General features: G+C 35.9%; 1 protein-coding gene across 2 annotated transcripts in view; it reads left to right on the forward strand.

The window, feature by feature from the left end:
- The first annotated feature begins 603 nt into the window (after nt 1–603).
- Nucleotides 604–20,133, forward strand: part of PALS1 (protein associated with LIN7 1, MAGUK p55 family member) — a 36,549-nt gene continuing 17,019 nt past the window's right edge. The window contains exons 1-2 of one of the 2 annotated variants that reach the window (XM_070931250.1): nt 604–1,006; nt 11,657–11,865. In XM_070931250.1, coding sequence (XP_070787351.1) covers nt 604–1,006; nt 11,657–11,865 — 612 coding nt within the window. The remainder of the gene's footprint in view (nt 1,007–11,656; nt 11,866–20,133) is intronic. The other variant, XM_070931251.1, reaches the window with a different exon arrangement.

The following is a 20,133-nucleotide window of genomic DNA, read 5'->3' on the forward strand; positions in this document are numbered from 1 at the left end:
AAAGCAAATAGTGAACTAGATAGCCCTTTCATCTAATATAGTAAGATAACATGTATAATACATGAACAGGGAGGTCTATTTTTATCTTTTAATAAATTTCGTTTGTGACAATAAAAGATGTGCTGAAATCAAGTACATGTTTCAAAACAAACCACCCTTTTGAACTAAGGAAAAACTTTAAAAAATGGGAGTAAAAGAGGTTGGTTGTTATAAACAGGAAATTGTTTTATTAAGTCTTTTTATATTGTAGTGATCACCATGGTTGTTTTGTTTTGCAAACCAGCATGTATTAATAAAATGGATAGGATAGAACACTCAGTGATAAAGTGACATTTACAAAAACAAGACATTCTTATAGCATAATATAAAGCATATTCTAATTAATATATATTGTATGTATTAATATCAAGGCACACACGATATTAAATATAATAATTTTTCTGCATTAACTTTACTCATTTTGATATCATCTACTTTTATTTTTTTCAGATTTCTTCCTGGAGATCTTTTCATATTCCTCTGGTCATGCATAAGAAGAATTATTTAACATTATAATGGATTTTAAGTGGAACTACCAAGAAAAGAAGTGTTATAATAAAATTTATGTCTGACAAGCCATATAGCTTCTTACATAGAACAATGACAACTTCTCATATGAATGGACATGTAACTGAAGATTCAGACAGTGAAATAAAAATTATGGATCTTGCACCTCTTGAAGAATCTCAGAAACATAGGGAAATGGCTGTGGATTGCCCAGGTGATCTAGGCAACCGCATGATGCCATTACGGCGGAGTGCTCAACTTGAACGGATTCGACAGCAGCAAGAGGACCTAAGGCGAAGACGGGAAGAAGATGGGAAAAAACAAGAACTTGATCTTAATTCTTCTATTAGATTGAAGAAACTGGCACAAATTCCTCCCAAGACTGGAATAGACAACCCTATGTTTGACACAGGAGAAGGAGTAATTCTGGAGAGTCCACATTGTGCTGTGAAAATCCTAGGTATGTATATTTTTAAGTAGAACAATTAATTTTATATGCAATGAAACTTTTAGTGCTTCTAAATGAATATTTAATTAGGCTTGAGAGATGGTGTCTGTGCAGATAGTCCTCATTTACAGACCATAATGGGGACTGAGCAACTCTATGGCTAAGCAGTGTGATCATAAAGTGAATCATAATATCTTGTCTCGTCTATCTCGTGCCACAAATGCAGAAACTAGAAAAGGGGATATTATTAATTTAATACTGAAACAAAATTAAAAGCTTTTATAAAATATAAATTCATATAGTTCTAGCTCAGTACTGATCCATGTTAATGGCAGAGAAATTTCTGATCAGCAAGTCATTCTGTGTGCAAGTCAGTCCCAGAGAGCAGTATAAAAGATGGATAGTTGTTTGAATAGTGCCACTTTTGCAGTAAATATCCTCATCCTCAGGAAGAATTTCCCATTTTCCCATGTAATCTTTAGTTCTAACCAGACCAGCACACAGTCTGTTTAAACATCTCAAGACCTTCTACTACTCCTCCACACCTCCAAGCAGCTCCTCAAGCAGTTCTATCCAATTATGAAGATGTTTTACTTGAGATTTCCATCTTTTTAATTGTTCTGTTTGAGGTGTAGTAACAATCTCCTTGGTGTAGTCAAAAATACTCCTTGCAGGAAATGTCTCCTATAAATATAATATGATCACACTGACTTCTTGTCAGTTCCAGATACAGTCATTAAGTGACTCATCTGTAGTCATTAAGCACAGCTTCATATGTCTGACTTGCAACTTCCTGCTGGCTTCCGCATTGACTTTGCTTCTTTGAAGCCTTTTATGAAGTTGGTCTTGGCAGTCACATGACTGCGGGACTTTGAATGGTTGCTGAATGAGCAGTTGGTAAGCGAGGACTATCTAATAAAAAGCAAGTTATTAAATTAAAAATGTGAATATTCAAAATAACTTGTATGATTTCTATGATAAAGAATGCTTGCTTAGGCATTCACTCTAAGAATCTTAAAATTATATTTTAATAAAATTGTCTTATGTATGTCTCAGAAATTTTATTGACTTGAAATAGCTCACCATGAATTAGCAATTCACAATTAGATGAATTGCTATAATAAAGAACTAGATAGAAATCTGTATATCAGCAAAATAATATTTGGTCTAGGATAGAAATCAAGAAACCATGAGTTCAAGTCCCGCCTTAGTCACGAGAGCCACCTGAATGACCTTGGGCCAGTCCCTCTCTGACCAACTCGCCTCACAGAGTTATTGCAGGGGAAATAGGAGGAGAAAAGTATGTTGGATATGTTCGCCACCTTGAAATACACACACACACACACCTCTACCTTTCTTGCCACCGTTTGTTTTTTTTTTTTTTTTAAATTTGATTTATATGCCGCCTTTCTCCGGAGACTCAGGGCGGCTTACAGTGCGTTAAGCAATAGTTGTTAAGTGAATCACTGCAGTTAAGTTAGTAACATGGTTGTTCAGTGAATCTGGCTTCCCCATTGACTTTGCTGGTCAGAGGGTTGAAAAGGTGATCACATGAGCCCAGGAGGCTGCAACTTTCATAAATACATACCAGTTGTCAAGGTCCCAATTTTGATCACATTACCATGGAGATGCTGCAAGAGTTGTAAGTGAAAAACGGTAATGTCTCTTTTTTCAGTGCCTTTGTAACTGCAAATGGTCACTAAACAAATAGTTGTAAGTCAAGAATTTCCTGTATGGGAAACTCTATTTCCAGGTTATTTAACTGTCAGCTTCAGAATTGTGTACGCTGACTGGAAAAAGCTCTCCAGATTTCACTTGGATTTTCCCCAGATCTATGTGGAAATGTTCTTCTGCTTGTGAGTTATACTTTTAATTACTTCTGCTTGTGACGTCTGCCTTTCCCAAAAAGAAAATAACAATGAAAAAGATTTCAATACTTCAATACCAAGCAATGCCAGGCATTCCTTCCCAGTTCATACATTGTATGAATTTTTTTTTAAAAAAATACCAAAAACTCAAAAGAGCAGCCCTATTCAATATGTTCTGAGATGATTGCATTCTGCTGGAATAAAATTCAAACCATTTATAGTATTCCAATTGGAAAACGATGGAAACTTTTTAAAGTTTCCATCATTTTTAAAGTTTCCATCATTTTCCAACTGGAATACTATAAATGGTTTGAATTTTATTCCAGCAGAATGCAATCATCTCAGAACATATTGAATGTTTCCATCATTTTCCAATTGGAATACTATAAATCAGTGGTCCCCAACCTTTTTATCGCCGCGGACCAATCAGCCTTTGATAATTTTACCATGGCCCGCTGAGCGCGCGCAGGAGCTTTTGCGCACGGCCCAGGAGCCTTTGCGCTGCAGCGTTCATGTCCCCCGGCCGCTGCGCGGCCCGGTGCCAGGTACTCCACGGCCCGGCACCGGTCCGCGGACCGGGGGTTGGGGACCACTGCTATAAATGGTTTGCATTTTATGTATCTTAAGAATAAATGAAATGGTCTATGCACTTTGCCATCAATTTTATACCTTTTTATTAATAAAATGTTACTCTTTCCCTTTCTGAATTATTCAAGGTCTTTCACTTGAAAAAATATCCATCCAAACCAGGGGTGGGTTCTACTTACCTTTACTACCAGTTCGCATTGGGGCTGCGTGCACTCGCTTCACTCGCTCACTCACGCACTCTTCTGCGCAAGCACAGAAGCATTTTCATGACATCAGGGTCAATGGGTCAGCCGCCCGCCGGTTTTACTACCAGTTCTATAGAACCGGTGCGAACCGGGGGCAATCCACCACTGATCCAAACCTAAGAAAATTAGACAATTAACAACTGTAGCCTAGCTCCACCATCTGCACCAAAGTTTAGCAAAATAAAAATAGGCAAAAAGATGTATACTTACAATTGGAATGACACCAGGCAATGGAAATTCATAGTTATGCCTTATCAGCATAAATAGAAAAGCAATAATAAGCAACATTTTTCCTCTGAACATATAATGTTTATGTAGGCCTTCCCAATATTTTGCCTATAAGCAACAATAATATTTATGAAGATATTCTCTAACACCTGTACAGTTCTTCATTGCCATTCCCAATCTTTGCTGTCTTTAAAGAGATACTCTGACGGAGATGTTTCAAATCTACATTGTTATCTGTCTTCCTTTTGCTTCCTCCTACTGTTTCTGATGGAAAATCTGCTCCCAACCAAACATCATATAGAAATGGCATGGATAACAGATAAGTCTAATGTAGCGAGAGTAAGGATAGAGAGGGAAGAAAACTGTGAATGCTCTTATCTTCAGAGTCTTAATAAAATTGTACTGTGGTGGTAAAACTATTAATGGGGGGAGGAACCAATCTCTCTGCTTTGTGAGAGAGGAGTGGGGAAGAAAAAAAAGCAACATGTAGGCAATTTCTTCTTTGTCTGACTCTTCCTCCCACAGCACAGCAGAGAGGTTGGAGAGGAAAGAATTACAAGGGAGTAAGCAGGCACACAGTGGAAATACACTGGGCTGTTTGCATAGTGTGCTTGTTGCTACCAGTGCCAGCACATTGTTTTTCATGTGTATTCCCTAGTATGTGTCTACTTATTCTTGTGTAATTCCTTTCCATGTAGAATATTTGTGTCACCATAATACAAAAACGGATAGAAATAGCATGTAGTTTAAGACATTTTGAGAGAGCATACTAGAGTTACTTTTACATAAAGCCAGATTTATCCATGTTTGGAGAAAAAAAAATCTTACCTATGTTTCCAAAAATTAGTATTTCTCCTTCAAGAAGTACTTGAAATCAGTTTTTCATACAGCTTATTTAAATACTGTCAAACATATGCAATCAAATCCCATGTTAGGTATTGTTTCATCCCAATTTTATTTATTAATTAAATTTATATTCTGCCAAATTTCACAACTTTCACAATTATAAAATATAGCAATAAAAGTCCACAATAGTTTAAAATTAAAATTAAGATGAATTACAATCATGATGTCACAATTGACTCCCAAATCCACCAGAATATCTCTGAACTAGTTTTGGAATGTAATTATCAATAGAGACAATCTCACTGACACAGGAAAACCATCCCAAAGAACCAAAACCATAACAGAGAAACAATCCTTTTAAGTTAAATAAAGAAACATTCTCAGGTATACCAAATTTAGTTTTTAGTTCTCGATTTTTTTAAAATCTGCATCACCATAGCTAAGGTACTCCAAGGTAATAACAGGAATCCTTTAAAAAAAAACTATTAGGTGTTCTTAAACCAGGGTAATCCTATGGCTTTTCATGCATAAGACATGTGTTTAAGATCCATTATTTTCTATATATATCTTTAGCTGTATTAAGCACAGTATTAAAACTGATCCCTAAACAAGCAACTTTTCCAACAGGCAAACATGACATATGCATTGAGAATCTTGAAATATGACTTCCTAAATTTTAAAAAATGTTTAGAAGGTTATTCTTGGAATAAAAGGAAAGAATAAAAATATAAAGGACTCTTAAAACATTATTCGGGAGCCATTGCATAGATCTCTTTAAGAGTCTGTGAGAAAGGTATAACAATAACACAGCAAGGCACTTATGACAAATCTTGAAAACTAAAGATACCAAAGATTGTACACTTATAAGACATGGATGATCAAATTGTTTTGCAACTTTTGAAAGACAAATCAGTTTGGGCTGTACAGTGTTCTGAAAATACTGTGGAAAAAGCTATTTTTCTGGGAACATTTGTATGTATTCTGCAGTTGCTGCATGATCCTCAGAAGAGGTAGAGCTATTCAAAAGTTACAGTCAAGTGTTATATGTGTTCCCTTTTCAGTTTGAAGTACCATTGTGGAGCTGAATCTAAAGCATTGCACAGGCCTGAAATCTGAACCTTTTTTTGCAGTTGGTTGCTTGAATATATTATTTTTTAGGATTTGAATTAGTTTGGCTTGGGGTGGGGTGGGGGGCGTTCTCCGCAAAAGATAAAAAAATAGAACTGTTTTGAACACTTTGCTCATTACTTGATTTTAAAGTTTGGTAACTTAAATTAATAATGCAGATTACTATGTATTATTTCTAAGCAAGTTATGTTTTATATAGTAAAAATCTCTTTCTGCTTAAAGATAGTGTTCTACAAGCATCCATTTAAGAATTTTAAATAAGTCCTGAAGAATTTTTATGTATATTTTTTCCGGATTCTGCATTATTGCTTTCTTTTATGACCATTTAGTTCATTTAAGTTTCAGTGTAATGCAGAGGATATTAATATAGGTAAATCCACCGTATCAATTATAGACTGGTGTAAGATAGTGTCCATGTCCTTTTACTAACTAGAAAAACTATTCCAAGTGGTTTGTGTGGGTGTATGGACAAGAGGTCAAAAAGATGATTTTCTGTACTATATTTTCAAAATACACTATTGTCTTCGTTTAATATTTCTAATATTGTAAAAAATACTGCTCCTCAGCCCCTTTTAAAAGGCTTTGCCACTAAAGGTTATCAGAGCTGCAAAAAAGCCTTTTTGAGTGGAGTATGACATGATTCTCTTATCCAAATAGGATAAACATCAGTTTAAAGAAAGTGATTTAAATAGGGGAAGGTTTGCCCAAATCAATCATAGTTGTTAAGAACAAGTTGCCTTGTTATTCCCTTAACTGAATGATTGCACTAAGGCCCTGATGGCTAACCTATGGCACGCATGCCCCAGGTTGCACGCATAGCCATATCGGTGGGCACGCGAGCTCAGCTCGGGCGCACATGTGCACACCAGCCAACTGATTTTTGGGCCTTCTGGGCCCACTAGAAGTAGGGAAACAGGCTGTTTCCTGCCTCCGGAGGGCCTTGGGGGGTGATGGGGAAGGCCAGTTTTTCTCTCTCCCCAGGTTCCAGAGCCTTTCTAGGAGTCTGGGGAGGGTGAAAATGGCCTTCCCCACCGGAAGTTGGCAAACGGGCCGTTTTCGGCCTCCGGGGGGGCTGGGGAAAGCTGTTTTCATCCTCCCCATGTTCCTAGAAAGGCTCTGGAGCCTGGGGAGAGCAAAAAAACAGGCCTTCCAGTCCCACCGGAAGCTGTCAAACGGGCCGTTTACGGCCTCCAGGGGGGTGGGGAAGGCCGTTTTCACCCTCCCCAGACTCCTAGGCTCTGTAACCCGGAGAGAGAGAGAGAGAAATGGGTCCACCGGGCCATTGCGTGCTAGGCGCGGGGAGTCATGCGCGCATGCACAGGGGCAGGGCACATAGAATTATAGGTGTGGGCATGCACGCACGCGAAACTCACCCACCCCCTGCACTCTCTCCACTTCTGGCACGCAATGGCAAAAAGGTTAGTCATCACTGCACTAAGGGATATTGGTAGTGGATGTTTTTGTTAACCATATAAAATCAACAAGTCTCAAATATCTGTCTTATTTGTTTGCTCAGACTTCTTTTATATATTCATTAGGACCTACATTAATAAAAGGTAAAGATATATCAGACATCAGGGAAAGATTGTAAATAGATTTTCACAAGCTATACAGCTCCTTCTTGAAATTATTTCCATGAGGTTGCAGTAGAAAGTGACTTTAAAATTATTCTAGTTACAAAATACAGATATCCTTTGAATGTATTTGTAGACTATCAGTCTGTGACATGAAAAGTCTCTTAAATTTTTTCTTCAGTAGGTCTAGAATCAGGGTGGATTTGATTTAAATCAAGTTGACTTAAATCACAATTTAAATCATGAATTTAAATCACTAGTAAAAAGGCTTGATTTAAATCAACTCGATTTAAATCATAATTTTTAAAGAGCAACTGTCATCTCTGCTACTCCCACTGTTGACTCACCGATAGTCCCAGTGTTGCAGAATATACAGCCTCATGCTACATAACTAAGCTCCATTTCATGCTGAATAAACTAAATTATTTATGTATCTTAAATAGAAAACTATCTTATGATAGATTTTTACCCCAAAAGTTTTTTATTAAAATAAATTCGATAAAAATCAAAAAAATCTTTTTTTGATTTTTTAAAAAAAAATCATTGATTTTTATCCACCCTGTCTAGAATCCTTGAGCCTTGAGAACAAAGCTTTGTCATTAATCCACATTTTTATCTTGTACAAATACTTTAAGAAAAGGGATTTAGCAGGGAATTAAACATTTTCTTCTCCATATCTAATAAGGTCCAGCTAGTTATTAGTCCCCACACCATATAGTTTGCTTTTGATAATTGCAGAGGAATATTTAGCATAACTCCAGTTTGGTCCTTAGTCCTTTGAAGCTAAAACAGACTAATATGTTCATAGAGGTATTCTTGTTTACAGAGATGAAGGTCTGTGCTCATTTTAGAATCTTAACTATTAAATTTCAGTAATAGTGAATACGTGTCAAAATAATCTTGAAAAATTTGTCCAGAAATTCCAGTCTATATTCTATGCTACGGAAGGACTTTAAAAGAAAAAAGAGGAACATGGAGGAAAAAATATCCTCGTGGCTTCTGAAGATAAAAGTCCTAACATAGGTGAATTGTAAAACTGTGTTATCATGTCTTTACTGCATTTTATTGAGCAATTTCTAACAGCTGAGATACCTTCTAAAATTAATAAAAATTTACTAGAAGTTAAATGTAGCTTTTTTTCTACTTAGAATCAATATTGCTATTCAGATAAACAGCAATAATTAGAAAAATATTTATCTTTGTAGGCTTTACAATTAAAAGATCCGTCTATTTTGTAGGAGATTATATTATAATTTACTATCTGAAAGGTATTTTTTCTTCTTTCTCAATCTTTCTGAATCTTTCAATATTCAGCAGCATTGTTAAACTTCAAAATAAATTTTTAACTTCCTTTGAAAGGTGTTACTGTTTAAAATATTTTTGACAATGTAGGCATCTTATACTGTTTTTATTTTGCAAAAGAATAATATATGATTGCTGATGTACATCAGCATTTCAGATTTCACACCTTCATATTTGAAATGAATGAATCATTTCACATGTTAGTGTATTGCTTGAATTCTAATTCAGGGATAAGCAAAATGAATTTGTGTCCAAAAAAGATGGTTTCTACCGTGTTTCCCCAAAAATAAGACCTCCCCTGAAAATAAGACCTCCCCCCAAAATATTATCTCCAATAATATTTAACTGCATGTGCAGCTGGTCCCTGCCATTTCCTCTGGTTAGGGGACAAAGCTGGAAATCAGGTAAGACAGCAAGAGGAGCCCCATCTTGCTCCACGCACCCCAAAATAATAAGACCTCCCCAAAAATAAGGTGAAGCGCTTATTTCAGGGTTTAAAAAAAAAATAAAACAGGGTCTTATTTTCGGGGAAACACGGTATATATCCCTGGATATAGAAGTAACTTTTCATGAAGACAAATTTGTCACGTGACAAAAGTCATATTCAGGTCGTGCCAGTAATTGCCCTGGATGTGGAGATATCTGCTCTATTAGAAAGGCTTTTATATATTTATTTGATTACGTTGAAAATAAAAAAGTATTTCATTTTGTATGGTAGATTTATTTTCTGCGCTGCTCTTCAGAGATGTGTTATGTAACATTTATTTATGATAATCCTGCCACGTTCCTTTCTCTTCAGCTAATAGGCTTTCCTGTCATGCTGAAAAAGAAATCTCTTATTTCTCTTTATTTCTGAAGTGTTATCCTTATTGTTCTCTGCTGCTCTTTGGAATATGAATTATGCATTGTATGTGTTTGTAAACACATGTTCATGAATTAAAAAGCACATTTGAATAATGAATTGAGGAGGGGGGTTTGGTAAATAGCTACTGGATAATTTCACAGTGTACTTCCTTTGTGTCTAACTTAGAAATTTACAGAACTCAGCAGTTAGATTCACCTCTGAAATCAGAGGAACTACATTATATGAAGCCCAATGCATTGCATTGTTGCTGACTTCTTTCTGGGTAAAGTACAGGATGCTGCTTATTATTTAAAGAAACCTTATAAGGCAGGGGTGTCAAACTGGCAGCCCATGGGCCAGATACGTTACACGCAGGCCACGCCCACCCAAGTTCCACAAAGGGAAAAAAGTCACGAAATGTCACGTGACTGCAACAAGACGCTGCGAGTTTGCCACCCATGTTATAAGGTAGAAGGCCAACCTCCATGAGACAATGCTTCTTTTTGTAACTATATGATTCATGCCCCACAGCCCAGCTCACAAAAATTATCTGGGGAGACTTAGCTACAGTTGCTCTAGGCTTCTCTTGAGAAAACTTTTAATCATCTTAGTTCTTTGGAATGGTTGCCCTGTTGCATTAATGGGTTTAACCTCTTTGCTTCTATGCTTTTAAAAAAGCTATAAAAACTTACATTTTAAGCCTGCTTTCACTGCCTTTACTTAATTTTTTTTTTTTTAAAAAAAAGCTTTTTAATAGCTTTGGGTTTATTTTTAGATGTATATTCTAAATCAATGAGAGAACCCATGTTGGTGACCTAAGTTTAATAAATAGAAAATTAGAGATCAAGTGTCAGGCAAGATAGAAGTAATGGTGATCTGACGTCCATTGCAGTGTTTTAATCTTGACAAGGACAAGTCTTTTGACTTTAAATAACCTCATATCAAATTTTAGAATTGACTTAGCCGCTGTAAAGCCTGATAGTGAACATTTGATGTCTAAAGCTGTGCTTTTCAAAAGTAATGAAGTGAGATAAAACTGTTTTATTTTGATGAGAAAATGTTCTCATCTTCTGTTATCTTTTCAGAATTTATGGTGTGCCATGAATCAGAATTTCCTGTTTCCTCCCTCTTCACTTTCTCTAATTAAATTCCTTGACTTTTCAGCCGCTTAAAAAACATACTACAACCATATTGCTGACATCAGTGCATAATTTTTCTTCTGCGGTGTAACTAGTTTACACAGTACAGTGATATTTAAAAAGTTCAGGATAATTAATTAGTAGCACCAATATGAGCAATTCTGCAGATAGTTCTTGAGATTATGTAGAACCTCCCAAATATGTAATAAAAAATACAAAAAAAGGTAGGAAGTTCCTGAAGCAGATTCCTTCCCACAACCGTATTCTCAGCTTGTGGTCTCTTGCTGATCCTTTGGGAATTGTAGTATGACAGTACTTTTCCTACATTGATATCTCATGAGTTCGGAAGACTGGAAATCAGAAAATGAGTATAATTTACTCAGGATTGAGGTCCAAGGAAGTGATATAAATTTAACAAGGTAAGATAAACAAAGCATGACTTTTGGGATTCTTCCCAATAATTATAGGAGGCATCTGAGTTCCATATTCTCTGTTGGGTTGTTTGACCAAGAGAGTAGAGAGTGGAGGTTTAGATGCTCAAGAGCCTTTCAGACCGGGGATAAGGGTGGACGTGTTTTTCTCTGTAACCTTTGCCGAATGCAGACAATTTTCAAACTCAATATTTTATTTAGTTGTCTTTGGCCTCGTCAAATTTTATGGAATGATTTTGTGTTATTGATAAACATACTTTATCATGTAAAGATGAATTTCAAGGGAGTTTATAAGGGAGCTTATATGATTCTGTATGGTTGGCTCATGGGATAATCCATTCACCAGACTTGCTTTTGTTTTCATGCAGGAAATAATAACTGTAGTAGGTAGTGGATAATGTTAATTAACAAAATGTATTTCATGTATTTAGTATATCCAAACTTACTAGTGCACCTGTTCCCTTTGCAGAGGTTGATGAGCTGCTGTGTTCTCTTAAGCACGTCCAACACACGCTGATAGATCCACAAAGTCAGGAGGAAATTTCTCTCATTTTACAGCTTGTGCAAAATACTGACTTTCAAAATGCATTTAAGATACACAATGCTGTTACAGTGCATATGAACAAAGCAAGTCCTCCATATCCTCTTATCTCCAATGCACAAGAACTTGCACAAGAGGTATGTATGGTGTACATTCTTACTTTAGTAATTAAAGTACTAGTAATTACTTTGTTCCAAAGTAGTCCTAGGTGCGGCATTAAAAGTTTTCCATAATTAAATTAGTATTTGCTTTTCCTTGTCTAGAAGAAAATGCTTTTTAGATCCCAGAAGTAATATGTATGAGAATTTAGGTTTGCAAATATACTATTTCATATTTTTAAATACTATATTTAAGAAATGTGAAGTTTCATTCTCTAAGAAATATAAAAGTATGTAAATATTTCTTTATATTAATACAGTAGTTAAGATCACAGTTCTGTATGTCCAAGGGAACATGCATATGTTTCTTAAATAGCACTGCCTCATTATAAGAACATCAAATAATTTTTGAAACAATAAAAGTTCCTCAAAAACCTTTTGGCATGACACAGCAGCTTTTTGACCAGACATCCTCAGTCCCGCCTGGATCCCCCAATAATTCTTGGAATTCCTACAGCCTGAGAAAATGCCGTACTATTCTATTTAGCATTTAACTGCTTTTGTAAAATTAAAAGTATTTAAAGATATAAATAGATGCAATAATATTCACAGAAATTACACATCTCCATTCTTACATCAAATTTGTTATGATTGATTTCCAGCTACACTTTAATGCCCTCAAATAGTGTTTCATTCACTAAATTTGGTTATATAGCAAAACCAAACTACTGAAATCTTTGTATAATGTTTAAACTTCTTTAAATAAAAATATAGATCTGGAACATAAATTTTATATAAAAAATTGAATAATTCCTCGGGTCATTTTAAGTTTTCAAATATTTACGGATAATTGGATAAACATTTGTTACAATCTGCATTGTACTTTGCTATTTTGATGTTAACATCCAAACACTTGTAGCACTTTTCAGTGTGTATGAGAGTTCATGACTGGGAAGACATGGTAACAAGGTCAGCCAATGAATAGGCATAGCAAATAAGCCAGCCAATGGGGACTGTTTGGAAACTGAAACAGTTTTGGAGGCTGGGCGTGACTCAGCTCTGAGAGTGTGCAAAAGTTCCAAACTAGTCTACTGAATTGAAACTGAAAACTCTTCTCTCCTCTGCTGTTGGTATTGTATATTTACTTCATGTGTTATATTGTATATAAAGAGAAGTTAATGAATCTTGTTAAATCAGTTATTACATAACTATAGGCGATTAACTAGAACCCACAAAAAATATAATAAAGCAGAAAGCTAAAGTAAAATAGTTGCAGCAAAATAACTGAAGTACTGTATAACAAATTCAAACACAGATTTGTATGTCAGAGGTAGTCCTTGGTTAATGACTACTCTTCAACTGTTGGAACTTGTGACTAAGCCAAACAAGAGATATTTATTACAGGTTCTCTAAGTTGCAACTGTTGCAGTGCTCCTGTGGTCACTTGATTGTGATCTGGGGTGCTTGGATTTCCAGCCATCAAAATTTCCTGGGTCATCTGATGGTGATTTGCAATCTTCCCTACCAGCTTCCCTGCATTTCTGCATTCTTTTAGAGAGTCGTTAAAGCCACTTGGAGGTTATATGTGTCTTCAGTGTCACCTGTGTAGCGCAAATGGGTGTGGGCTTTCAACAGAGGGGGAAGGGTATGACATCTATCTCCAGTCTATAACACAGTCCTTTCAACAGTTCCAAGAAGACTCCGCACCCATTTGCACTATACAGGTGACGCTGTGATTCTCTAAAAGATTGCAAATGACCAGCTGTCTGCAAGGAATATAAATCCTTCCATTCCCCATCATCCAGTCAGAGCTGAAGAAGCTTCTTGGATGAGAAGCGAAAAACAAGGAAGTCCAGTTGCCTCTTAAAATAGCATGTTTGGGACACCATGAACTGGATGACTGAGAATCTCCTTAGACATCTAAGTGCTATTGCTATTGCTGTATGTATCATCCTGAATCCTTATACGTAACATGCAAAACCTCTCAAAATTATGCTGCCAAAATGTGTTATCTAGTCATTGATTTTTCAGTAATATATTATGTATATAAATGTTTGTATATCACTTTACTCTGGGATTCTGAATGATTTTCAGTAACTGTTAAATTTAAAAAAGACCTTCACTCTGAAAAACAGCCCACCAAAGTTTAACAGCGACAAAGAGAAATCAGCATATCAAGGTAGTCCTACCACACAATTATAATTAAAACAATGATATATCTGTGGAGATTCTCAGTCATCTAAGTTATGGTTGTCCCAAAGGTGTTTTTTTTATTGCAAAAGTTTTACAATTACATTTTCACCCCTTTTTTCACCCCCCCACCTCCCTCCCCAAACTTCCCATCCTCCCTAACCCTCCCTGACCCTCCCCCCCCAGACTTCCCTATTACATACTCATAACTAATAACACTAATATATAAACCTGAACCCATCCCTCCCCCTATATAATTTTTCCTCTTTATCTCTTTACATTAAAATATTTCTAATACATTATTTTCAAATAAAAGCTATTTGATACTTTCTAGTTTGGTATTTGTTCTGAACATATTCTATCCACCTTTTCCATTCCCATTCATAAGTCTCTTGTGAACAATCTTTTAAATACGCTGAAATCTTCGCCATCTCTGCAAAACTAGCCATCTTCAAAGTCCATTCCTCGATAGTAGGCAAAGCTTCATTCTTCCAATATTTACCTATCAACAATCTTGCTGCTGTTATCATATACAATATTAGTTTTATTTCACCCCGTGTAAAACCCTTAACTATACCCAATAAAAACAATTGTGGAGAAAATTGAATTTTTTTCTTCAAAACATTCTGCATGACCCACCAAATTTTTATCCAAAAAGCCTTAACTTTCCTACAGGTCCACCAAACATGATAATACGTAGCATCCAAACATTCGCATCTCCAACATTTTGGCTGAACATTAGGGTACATACATGACAACTTTTTGGGATCTAAATGCCATCTATAAAACATTTTGTAGAAATTTTCCCTCAGGTTCTGGGACTGTGTAAATTTAACATTCTGAACCCAAATGTTTTCCCATGTTTCCAACATCACTGGTTCTTCAAAATTTTGTGCCCACTTAATCATACAATCTTTAACTAATTCAGTTTCTGAATCCCTTTCTAGCAAAACATTATAAAGCCTTTTAATATGCATTGGACCTTTCTCTCTTATATGTCTAACCAATTCTTCCTCATGCAACATAATACCAGTTTTTTGGTCCTCTTTCCATCTCAATTGTAATTGATTATATTGTAACCAATTTAAATTAATTCCTTCATCCAACAGTGTCTGTAATGTCTTCAGCTGCCATCTGCCCGCATCTGTAAAAAGAACCTCTTTATATAAAAACCCCCCGAGTGACATTATATTTGTATTCCACATAGTATGACCAAGATCCAGCCATAACGGTATTTTATAATCCCATTTGAGTCGGTGCTTCTTCCAAACTCTCATCAAAGATTCTCTAAGTATATGACTTTTAAATACTTTATCTGCTTTGTCGTCATAAAATAAATAAGCATGCCATCCAAATTCAAGATCAAAACTTTCTGCATTCAGTATTCCAGTCTTTTTACTTCCAAACCAATCACTTGTTAAAGTTAAAGCTGCTGCATCATAATATAACTGTAGGTTTGGGAGTTTAAGGCCTCCTCTTTCTGGAACATCTTGCATAATTTTCAGTTTCACTCTCGGCTTCTTCTCGTTCCAGACAAACTTATTCACACCAGACTGCCAAACTTTCAGTTGTTTATCACTTTTAAGCACCGGAATCATTTGAAACAAAAACAGAAATCTTGGCAAAATATTCATCTTAACTGCTGCTATTCTTCCAAGTAAAGACAGTTGCAGCTTTTTCCAAGTCTCCATATCTTTCTGGACCTCTCGCCACAACACCTCATAATTATTTTGAAACAATTTCATATTTGATTCTGCAACCTGAACTCCAAGATATTTTACCTTAGGTACAATTTCAAAACCTGCCCTCCTTTCAAGCTCATGTTTACGATCTTGTGTCATATTTTTTACTATCATTTTAGTCTTTTTTGAATTCAGTCTAAAGCCTGAAACTCTACCATAGTCTTGTATAATGTCGTTCATCAAGATTATTGATTCCGTTGGTTGTGATAGGGTAACAACCAGATCATCTGCAAATGCCTTTATTCTGTAATCCTCTTGCCTTATCATTATGCCTTTCAAAATTTTAGAGTCCCGTATTGTGTTTAGCAAGACTTCCAATGTTAAAATAAATAAAAGTGGGGACAACGGACATCCCTGTCTTGTTCCTTTTTCAATTTTAAACTCTGTCGTCAAACTACCATTAATAATAATCTGTGCCTTTTGCTCTTGATAAATTGCTGAGATCGCCTGTATAAATTGGTCCCCAAAGTCCATCTTTTTTAAAGTCTTTAGTAGAAAATTCCAATCCACTCTATCAAAGGCCTTCTCTGCATCCAAAAAAGCCAGCACTGCAGGAATCTGTTTATTCTTATCAAGATATTCCAATAAGTCTATTACTTGCCTTACATTGTCCTTCATATATCTGCCTTCAATAAATCCCGCTTGGTCCTCATGAATCACCTTTTGGATTACTGGCATCAACCTGTTGGCTAATACCTTCGCATAAATTTTATAGTCTGTGTTCAAAAGAGATATTGGTCTGTAATTCTCTGGTTTTTTAGGACCAACTTGTTCTTTTGGTATCAAAGATATATAAGCAGTTGTCCAAGATGGGGGTATTTTACCCCCTTGTTGAATGTTACAAAATAAATCTCTAAGTTGTCCCACCATTTCAGCTTGCAAAGTTTTATAATACACTGCAGTCAAACCATCCGTGCCAGGAGCTTTGGCTGTTTTTAACTGTTTAATTGCTGCTGTTATCTCCTCCTCTGTTATGGGATAGTTCATTCTTTCCTTTTGTTGATCAGTAATTTTTGTAACTCTCTTATCATTTAAATATTTTTCTATAAGTCCATTCTGCACCTCTTCTTTAGCATATAATTTAGTATAATAGTCCACAAAAGCTTCTTTAATTAATTTTTGTTGAAAGATTTCTTTCCCGCCAATATCAATACTATCAATAGTCCGTATACTTTGTTTTTTCCTCAATGTGTAAGCCAACCATCTGCCCGGTTTGTTAGCGTTGCAAAATGTATTATGCTTCGCATATTGTAGGCTTGTTGCAACTTGTTCCGCCATAAGCATTTGAAATTGGTCTTTCAGAAGTTTTATAGCACTTCGAATTCTTTCATCTGTTGGATTTTTAATAAGTAGCTGTTCTTTATTCTTTATTTCCATTTCCAACTCAATTCTTTTCTTTTGTCGGAACTGTCTATGTTTAGAGTTCATATAGATAAGTACCCCTCTCATATAAGCTTTACTTGCATCCCAAACAATTTCAATTGGAGTACCTTTATTCAAATTTATTTCAAAAAATTCTTTCAAATGCTTTTTAAGTTCTATTGTATTTTTTTCATATCTAAACAAGTTCTCATTTAATCTCCAAGAACGTCTCTCAACCTTATCCATCTCAATTTCTATCCATACAGGGCTATGGTCAGTCAAAGTTCTTGGAAAAATCTTTGTTCTTTTTGTCTTAACAAGTAGATCATTTGACAACAGGATAAAATCAATCCTAGAAAAAGATCTATGTCTATCAGAAAAAAAAGTATAATCCAATACGTTTGAATTATGTATTCTCCAAACATCTTTTAATTCCATATCTTCTTTCATATCAAAAAAAGTCTGTGGTAGTCTAATTCTAGACTTTGCCAAGCTCTTTTTATCTAGTTTAGAATCAATTACTCCATTCCAGTCTCCCATAATTAAAATAGATCTATAGTCCCATTGCAATATTTTAGTATGTAACATCTTATAAAAATAATCCTGTTGTTGGTTGGGAGCATAAATTCCAATCAGAAGAATTGGTCCATTTGCTGTAGACAATTCAATTGCTACAAACCTACCATCTTGATCTGCTTCTATAACTTTCGCTGTTAATTTTTTATTTACATAAATAACCACGCCATTCTTTTTCTGCGAAGTCGAAGATATAAAATGTGCTCCTAATTTTGAGTTTATCAAATATTTTTGATCTTGAGTAGTTATATGCGTTTCTTGTAAACATATTATATCATTATTAAATTGTTTCAAATATGTAAATAATTTCTTCCTTTTCTGTGCTGAATTCAACCCATTAACATTCCAAGATAGACACTTAAAGGTCATCAGCCTCTTTCTGGAGCGCGGAGCAATATCTTTGAAGTTCATCCGAAAGCTTCGATCTCGCTCCTCCCATAGCGCCACTCTCTTGTACGGTACTCTTAACTGCCTTCTTGTCTTGTCTTTCCTGTTGTTGTTGTTGCTGTTGTTTAAATAGCTTAGATTGAGCTCTAGTTATACGTTGATCTTTCACTTCAGCCAACTGAATCAAATCCAAAATTGGAGAAGAATCCAGCAAAGGCTCACTCAAAAAACCTCCTTCTGCACCTTGCACTGTTTCTAATTCCTGCTTAGACTGTTCTTTCAATTGCCTCTCTTCACTCTCCTTAATCTCCAAAACTGTAGATGTACGTGGAGATGGAGTTCTTTCCTTAAGTATAGTACTATAAAAATGTTGTGCCTTCTCCACGGTATTCAACCGATATCCTTCTCCCTTGTTTCTAAAAATTATCGCAGCTGGTGCGTCCCACCGGAAGGGTATCTGTAAATTTTTCAATTCCTTAACAAGAAAACCAAATTCTTTTCTAGCTTTCAGCATTTTAGGAGGTAATTCTTTAAAAATTTCAAGTCGTGAACCCCCCACTTGTACAGAAGTGTGAAAAGATTTTTGCAGGATATGATTTCTAATTTCTCTATCAGTAAAATATATCACCACATCTCTAGGCAGTTGTCTTTGTCTGGCCACCCAAGAGTTCACTCTGTAAATTTTATCTATTTTATGAAATACCAAATCAGGATTAGCTTGTAAAATCTTAGCCAAGGCTTCAGAGCAAACTTGTCTCAAGTCCTGTCTCTCCTCCTCTCGAATTCCCCGAAGCCGTATAGCAAATTCCATCGCCCGAAATTGTATCATAACAATCTCATCTTCAATTCTCTGCATTTTATTGTCAACTTCATCAATTTTATAATCATTGTCTTTCATCTTAACATTAACTTCTGATTTAAATTCTTCAACTTTAAAATCAACTTTCCCAATAAATTCTACCAGGCCAGACGCCACTTCAGATATTTTTTTGGCCACCTTTTTTTGATTCTGATTCACCATGTCTTTAACTTCATTAATTTCCTGCATAAATTCCTGATGTGATTTTTGAAGTTTATCATCTATCTCCTGTTGAGATTTTTGAAATTTATCATCCAAAGTTTTAGAAATAAATTCTTTTAAATCTCCCACATCAAATTCTTTTTTCTGAGTTTGTAACTGTTGAGCAGGGGGAGGTTGCGTTTCATGTTTATGTGTGGGGGATCCCCCCCCTGATGCCTTCCCTTCCTGCTTCTTTGAAGCCATCCTGGCTCGTGATCTAGTTTTTCTAAAGAGGGAGGTTCCTTTTCCTTTCCCTCCTGCACAAAAACTTCTAAAAAAGTCCCCCAGATTTAATCAAATAAAGACTAAAATAAAGCAAAGTCCAGTATTAAAAAGGGAGAAATTGTTGTTTCTCTTATAACAAGCAAGGCAACTTTGTAACAACTTGGAAACTTTGTAACAAAACAAGATAACTTCACCAATCCACATTCACTGGCTCGTTAACTCTGAGGCTAGACGCCATGTTTTTTTTTCTTTTCAAAGCACTTTCACTCACTCGGATTTCTCAAATTGAAAGTCAATAGAGTGCTAATACTTGCGTTTCCAAATTTCAGGATTCAGGTAATTTCGCTGTTTGTTAAAGCCGGTTCTTTCGCTTTAAGTTTCCTGCAGCCGGCTTGTTCTGCAAAAGCAGAATCGTCCCACGTCGCCCGGAGTTTCAGCAGGCTGGAAGGGAGCCACGCCTGTTCTCTCCCCAGAAACTTCCCTGGGGGGTCACAGGGGCTCAACCGGTGCCCTGCGGTCTCTCTTCTTCAATCCTTTAGGATTTAGAAGTTTTCGAGCCGCTTCTTCGTTTCGAAGCGGCTCTACAGGCGGCGGGGCTGGCGGAGCTTCAAAGAGCGCCGCCGACGCCGAAGACAAGGAAACCGGAAGTCCCAAAGGTGTTTTTTCAAAAGCCAACTGGACTTTGTTTTTCCTTGAAGATGTTTAGCTTCTCATCCAAGAACTGAAGAAGCTGAATAATCAAAGAAAGTTCAGTTACCTTTTCAA

This window comes from Pituophis catenifer, unplaced genomic scaffold (assembly GCF_029215685.1).
Source record: "Pituophis catenifer annectens isolate HBS135680 unplaced genomic scaffold, rPitCat1.0.hap2 SCAF_1, whole genome shotgun sequence".
Classification (NCBI taxonomy): Eukaryota; Metazoa; Chordata; class Lepidosauria; order Squamata; family Colubridae; genus Pituophis; species Pituophis catenifer.